Here is a 7,838-nt window from a genome sequence, read left to right on the forward strand (position 1 = left end):
TTTGCTGAATATTTTAAGAAACTCAGCCAAAAATTGAGTGATAATTGTACACCAGAAGACCAGCAATTTGACCCCAGACAAGTCACCTCTCCTACAAATGAATACATAAATGATTTGTTTACTTTGGAAGAAATACAGCGAATGGTAAAAAAAAATAAAAAATAAAAAAGCAAATGGTATCGATGATGTTATAAATGAATAGATAAAGAACTCCCCTTTGGAAATGCTGAACATTTTAGTAAAATTCTTTAATTTGGTACTGATATGGGGAGATAGGGGTGGCAGTAGCTCAGTCCATAGGGACTTGGGTTGGGAACCGGAGGGTCGCCTGTTCAAGTCCCCGTCCGGACCAAAACATGGAGTGTGGACTGGTAGCTGGAGAGGTGCCAGTTCACCTCCTGGGCACTTCCGAGGTGCCCCTGAGCAAGGCACCGAACCCCCCAACCGCTCAGAGCGCCTGTCATGGGCAGCCCCCTCACTCTGACATCTCTCCACTTTGTGCATGTATAGGTCCAGTTTGTGCATGTGTGTGTCCGGACCTGTGTGTAATTGACAAACAGAGTGAAAAATTGAATTTCCCCTCGGGGATTAATAAAGTATATAAAATTAAAAAATTAAATTAAAATAACAGGTATAGTCCCCACTGACTGGTGTTTAGGAGTGATCAAACCATTATACAAAAACAAGGGACCAGTAGACAATCCTGAAAAATTACAGAGGTATTACTTTACTTAGTTGTATTGGTAAGCTTTTTACGGCTGTAATAAATTACAGACTAACTGCTTATATAGAGTCTGAAAGAATTCTTGGAGAAGAGCAGGCAGGGTTTAGGAAAGGCTTTTCAACCCTTGACCATATTTTTGTTCTTCACTCACTGGTTGAATGGTACTTGTATAAGAAAAAAAGACTATTGTGCTTTTGATGATTATAAAAAAGCGTTTGATTTGGTAGATAAGTCATCACTATGGTTTAAATTAGTTGCACTTGGTATAAACGGAAGAGTATTAAATGTGATACATAATATTTATGAGAATGCCAAATCTTGTGTTAGAGCTGGTTATGATTTATCTGAACAATTTGTATGTAATGTAGGAGTGCGTCAGGGGGATAATTTATCACCACTATTGTTTGCACTGTATTTAAATGACTTTGAAAAATATGTGAGTCAATGGTACAACGGACTTCAACTTTTCTCGACTGAATGCCGCAATGTGATGAATGGTGAAATAGGGATATATTTGAAATTATATGTCCTGCTTTACGCGGATGATACGATTGTACTGGCAGAGACTCCTTCAGAATTACAGGCCGCATTAAATGCAGTTGCTTCTTATTGTAAAAACTGGTATTTAACTGTCAACACAGACAAAACAAAGGTTGTTATTTTCTCTAGGGGGAAATTACGGATACTCCCAGAATTTAAGTTTGGTTCAGATAAATTAGAAGTTACTTTTGAGTATGACTATCTTGGAACGTTATTTAATTTTAATGGACGATTTGATAAAGCAATAGCTAAGCAAGTTAAACTAGCTAAAAGAGCTTTATTCTCCTTGGAAAACAGAGTTACTAGATTACAGTTACCTGTTGATATACAATGTGAGTTATTTGACCAGCTTATAGTGCCTATTCTTTTATATGGAAGTGAAGTCTGGGGATTTCATAAACTTGACCAAATTGAAATGCTTCACAGATCTTTCTTGAAACGTTTACTTAATGTTAATAAACGCACAGCAAATTGTATTATTTATGGAGAGTTTGGTCGAAATAGTTTAGATTTAAAGGTAAACATGAGAATGATTAACTTTTGGGTACATTTAATTAGTCATAATACAGCAAAAATCTCTTTGACTGTGTTTATTGTTTTCAAGACTTTGTATGATGACAATATTTTTCAGTGTAAATGGATTTCCAAAGTTAGTATTGTGGTTTATCGTACTTATGGCATGACGCTGGACGGATGAACCCTAAATATTTAAAATTAATGATTGAACGTAGATTATCTGATATGGAACTACAGAGATGGCATGAGAAATTGCCAAGTAACCCTTTATGTGATAGTTATAAATTGTTTAAAACTGATTTCACTTTTGAACCTTATCTGATTATGTTAAGACCTGCCGAAAGAGTTTGTTTGTCTAAGTTTCGGTGTGGAAATCATAAGTTACCTATCTCTGAGCGCAGGTATGATCGTGAAAATATCCCCCGGAAAAATGTACTCTTTGTTTGACTGGCAATCGAGGAGACGAATATCATTATGTACTTGTGTGTTCTTTTTTTGAAAAAGAGAGAAGAGAGTTGGTCGGACACTTCTATAGAGCAAATCCAAATATTTATAAGTTTCAAAAGTTAGTGTCATCTCGAAAAGTAAAGGTCTTGTCAAATTTGTTGAAACTTTTAAAGAAAATCTTGGATAGTTTTTCTTGATTTGCTTTGACTTGTATGTATGTACACAAATTCTGTTTTATTTATTTTGCTGTGCATTGGCTGCCGCCTGTCCTGATTTGTTAATGTTATTTTTTGTTGTTTGCCCCTTATACCCCGGGGAGGGGTCAAAAGGAATAAATGAAATGAAATGAAATGAAATGAAATATGGGACTGTCCGCTAGTTTCCCTAGTGGTTGGGTCAATTGAGGAGTGGCTGGACCAACCTTTGCCAAGCTCGCCTCATCTCTGTCTTCTCGGTGACAAATCTGTTTTACCAGCTGGACTTACGAGAGTTTGGGTTTGGGTTGGCCCTTGCAGGCTTCCTCAATGCTGCCAGGATCATACTACGGAACTGCCATGCCATGTTATAAGGACTGACGGCTACTGCTTCATATGATATGATGCTAGCTAAATGCTAAATGATTCTGTGTCTAAATTCACTGAAATGTGGGGTAGCTTCCGCGAGTTCATTAGGGGTGGAGATCATTAGACAGCGATATGTAAAAGAAAGCCTTCATATATGTCATGTGGGGTGTCGTGTTGTGGGAGTGGGAGGTGCTGTGGCTTATGCTATGCTGGTGCATTTGTTTTTGTTTTGTTTTTTTATTTGTGGTTGTTCATTCTGTACATTTTGTTTGAAGAAAAATAAAACACTTTAAATGATAAAAAAAAAAAAAAAACATCATGTCTTCGTGTTTTCAGTCCATCTGATCACCTGAAAATAATGAAACTTGTTTTGATCAGATCAGCAGTTTAAACCCTCCAACACAGGAACAGGAAGTGTCAGAGACGCAGCGCCGCGGTCGGAGTGTTTGGTGTTTTTGGTATTTCATCAGATTGAACCAGCCGGAGCAGAAAGTTCACACGTTCACACTTTCACATGTTCACACATTCACACGTTCACATGTTCACACGTTCACATGATCACACGTTCACACGTTCCTGAGAATCTCCACAGAACAGGTTTGTTTCCCTCAAGTTCACCTGAGCTTGTCTTTTCCTGCTCTCTCTGAACTCTACACACACACACACACACACACACACACACACACACACACACACACACGCCTGACAGGAACAGGCTGACACAGGTGTCCTGGAGGGTGTAGTAAAGGGGATTGTGGGAAATGTAGGCAGTGACTGATTTAAGGAGAAAAACAAAGACACAGATTTCTTCTGTTGTGACGTATAAATGTTCAGTGACACGTCTCAGTCAGACAGGAAGTTGACACACTGCGTGATTATGTCACTTCCTGGTTCTGCACTTAAAAAACATGGAACAAAGAGCTCGCTGCCTTTTCTCTGCGTCTGACCTTGAGAGGAAGAATCACCTGCTGCTACCTGACGGCAGATCTCAGATACTCACTGGGTGACGGAGGCACCTGTATCCTCGACTCGTCTGCAGTCGTGACCTTCGACCCTTTGCGTCCAGACGACAGCGGACTCTTCTCTGCGACCCGTCGAATGCTTGTTCTAAATGACTGAAGCATGCCCAGCTTCACGCCGCCATTGCTCGGCGTCTCTCCGTTGCTCCTCAGGGACACCGTGTCCTCCTCAGGGTTTTCTGGAGATTTGTCCATCTTGTGTGACGTCTGATGGCGTTTAATTACCTCCACCTGTGATGAGACAGATCAGACGTTACCGTCTGTCTCTGTCGGGTCCTCTCAGAGACTGGCACACTCAGCAGGAGGGTGTGGTTTCAGGTCTCAGGTTTCAGGTGGAGACATTTCTGTTTACAGGTAAACGCTCCACCTGACACAGCGTGTTCATGTGAACACAGAGACACAGAAACAGGAAATGTGATGTCACAGCAGCTACAGACTGAACCCAACCACTCAACAGCAGATTTGTCCACACTCAGGATGTCCCAGTCTGTCCCAGTCTGTCCCCACTCACGACGTCACAGTCTGTATGTCTGACATAAAGTGTTGTCGTTACAGCAGACAACATCCCTCTGTCCTCAGACCCTCTGTCCTCAGACCCTTTGTCCTCAGACCCTCTGTCCTCAGACCCTCTGTCCTCTGTCCCTCAGTCCTTTGTCCCTCTGTCCTCAGACCCTCTGTCCTCAGACCCTTTGTCCTCAGACCCTCTGACCCTCTGTCCTCAGACCCTTTGTCCTCAGACCCTCTGTCCTCAGACCCTCTGTCCTCTGTCCCTCTGTCCTCAGACCCTCAGTCCTTTGTCCCTCTGTCCTCAGACCCTCTGTCCTCAGACCCTCTGTTCTCAGACCCTCTGTCCTCAGACCCTCTGTCCTCTGTCCCTCTGTCCTCTGTCCTCAGACCTCTAAAAACCCTCCAGAGGCTGTAAACGTGCACAAACGTGCACAAATGTGCACAGACAGCTACAGAGCCTTCATGTTTTCTACCCATGAACTCTGACCACGAACACATGTGATGTATGTTAGAAACGTTTCTGTTTGTTTTCTCTTGTGTGTCCCCCCCACCCCCCACCCCGTGACCCTCAAGAGGATGAAGCGGTTAGAAGACGAATGAATGAATGACGAGCTGTCATAAATTTACAGTAACTTTAACGTGTTTCTGCCGCGTCACCTCCACGTCTACGACTTCTATAAGTCACATTAAAGTTAAAGAATATTAGGGTCAAATATTTTCTATATTTAACTCGTTATTGGAGCTCTTGGTAAAAATGATGCACAGACTTTGTGTCTTTTTTCTTTTTAAAGATTTGTTGTCGTCATGTTTACAGTAGTGTTTGTATGTTCATGTTAACACTGAGACTTTGTCCCTGTTTAAATAAAGGTTTCATTCAGTCAGTCAATATTTACCACCGGCTGATCTGTGACACATGAAGCTGTGTTATCGTCTGCAGGCTAAACTTCAGTCAGTAAAGTGAAAGTAAAAACGCAGCTCTGAACTTTCAGAATCTTCAGGTGGAGCTGAAACCTGTTCATTAATCTGACCCTTAAAACGACCACAAGAACAAATATTTTAACACAGACGACGTGTCTGTTCATGATCAGTAAAGTAAAACCTTTTTATTACAAATAAATCAAACATTAAACTCTGTCCTCAGTAAATCACACTGAATTATTAAAAACATTTTACTGCTGATTTACACATTAAAAACAAACAGATGTTTGTAAAAAAAAATTAAAATGATACATTATTAACCAAGACACTGATTTTAATCTCATTTATGCCTCGTTTCTGAGAAATGACTGGAGCCTCCGTTTACAGTGACGTCAAGATGCAACACATTAAAAAGAGAGAAACTGTCTGAAGGGCTCAAAACCAGATTTCACCAATAACAAAACCAGATTTCACCAATAACATGTGTCCCTTTAACCTTTGAGTCCAGCTCTGATTGTATAACAGGACGTCACACAGACCTGTGAAGTCGTGCTTCAGGCACAGAGACCAAAGTCCTGATAACAGTGTTTGACACTAAATAACGTGCAGCACATCGACACAGACTCAGTTTCACATCCAAACTTGTCTCTGCAGCTGAAGTTCAGTTCAGACAGAGGTTACATTACAGAGGTACAGAGAGTAGAAAGGTGTCTCCTTACCTGTCGAGCTCAGGTAGAAATCTCTCTGTCGACTCTTGTCCCTCCTACTCTCTACCTGCTTTCACTTTCTCCACCTTATAAAAAGAAAAGGGGGATTTCCTGAGTCTGCAGAGCAAAAACAGAGCAGCCAGTTTGTCCTGGTTCAGCCACATGACAAAGATCACCTTCCTCACCTTCCTCACCTTCCTCTTCCTGCTGTGATCAAACTCTGAGGTTAATGATTACACTGAGAGAGAGAGACACTCACAGCAGTCTGACACTTTGAACTCAGCTGTTTCAATCACATCTCAGTATAAATAACCCTGATCAGGTCACAGGTTGGTTATTTTTCTTACCTGGAATGTGCCGATGAAGCATGCGACCGTGGTGCATTCAAGAACCCTCTGTAAACTCCAGTCTTAAGGTCATGAGTCATGACTGAAAAGGGTGTAATCATTTAGCAGTGCTAACAGAAGTCCTCAGATCCTCTGCTGAAGTTAAAGTAACATTTAGTGAAAGTACTTCATTCAAAATGATACAAGACAACTGCAGAACATTTAAAAAACATTTAAAAAACATTTCTACCATCACACACCAGCAGAGTAAACATGTTCATTCTGAGAGCTACGTTAGATTAGTAGGAGTCCTGAGATGAAAATGTTTTTTAGTTTCAGTCATTTTTATTAGTTCACGTAAATTCAACATGTTTAATTCAACATTTAGTCCTGATGTTTTCTGTATGTGTTTTTCTCTTTAAACTAATTCATGTGTCATGAACCAGAATCCAGGTGACAGGTTGTATAAAATAATGTGTGTCATATCTCCAGCAGTGTTTGACAGGTTTAAGGGCTGATTTACGAGCACACAGTTACTGATCTTCATTTGAAAGGCTCAACATCTCTCTATTTATGCTCTCAACACATAACTAATAAGATCATGTAAATGCCAGCAGCTAGTAGTGTTTAGTTTGTTGTTATATTGTCACATACAGGGAGGAGTCACATGGTGGTGGTACATCATCAGGTATAAAATCAGCTGTTCTTCCCCTGGTGAATGAATGAATGAACTGAGAGGGTGAGGGGGGAAGGTCCTACTTTGCTGACCGCTTAATGTCAATAAAATGCACTGACTCGGATGCTGCAATAAATATACACTAACCAGCATTCCTTTGGAGCGAAGTTTTTATTTATCAGACACGCGTCCGGCAGGTAAAGTTTTTTCCCCTGCTTAGCCTCTTGGTGACTACACTGTTGTTTGTTTGATAGTTGCTCAACAGATAAGATAAGATAAGATAAGATAAGATAAGATAAGACAAACTTTATTGATCCAACACTGGGGAAATTCACGTCACAGCAGCTCAAAGCACAGAAAGTCGAGGGTGACAATGTATAGTAAGAAAAAATATAAAGATAAAAAATAGAAAATATGTATATACAGTATATATATATATATATATATGTATAGAGAGAGAGAGAGAGATACACACATAAATATACATAAATATATGTACATATCTTTACAGATTATAAATATAAAATATAAAAAATATATGCGCTATATATAAAAAAGTAAGGTACTAAAATGAATGAACTATACACACAAGATTATTTACACTTTATATACAATAGATGCAGAATATTGCACGGAGTATGTGAGCCACCTAGGATTTGTCCCCAGGTTCATTGTAAACTCAGACTTATCCATGTGACTGTTAAAGGGAAATTTCGGTTTATTTCAACCTGTCTCCTATCGTCCTAAATTTGTTTCAAGTGACTAGTGACATAAAAATAATAGTTAGCATGTTAGCCGTTAGCCTAGCGCTTTGGAAAGCATAGCTAAATGTAAACAAACATGGCAGCACACCGGTAAGGTAAGACAACACGTTTACATGTCGTTTTCTAACAAG

General features: G+C 40.0%; 1 protein-coding gene across 2 annotated transcripts in view; it reads right to left on the reverse strand.

Moving 5' to 3' along the window:
- exoc3l4 (exocyst complex component 3-like 4) overlaps positions 1–6,118 on the reverse strand; it is a 45,408-nt gene extending 39,290 nt beyond the window's left edge. For both annotated transcript variants that reach the window (XM_050062131.1, XM_050062130.1), the window contains exons 1-2: positions 5,954–6,118; positions 3,791–4,040 (exon numbers count right to left, since the gene is read on the reverse strand). In XM_050062131.1, the coding sequence (XP_049918088.1) occupies positions 3,791–4,004 (214 nt within the window). In that variant the 5' untranslated portion in view covers positions 4,005–4,040; positions 5,954–6,118. The remainder of the gene's footprint in view (positions 1–3,790; positions 4,041–5,953) is intronic.
- Positions 6,119–7,838: the final 1,720 nt, after the last annotated feature.

Source organism: Epinephelus moara, chromosome 14 (genome assembly GCF_006386435.1).
Source record: "Epinephelus moara isolate mb chromosome 14, YSFRI_EMoa_1.0, whole genome shotgun sequence".
NCBI classification, from domain to species: domain Eukaryota; kingdom Metazoa; phylum Chordata; class Actinopteri; order Perciformes; family Serranidae; genus Epinephelus; species Epinephelus moara.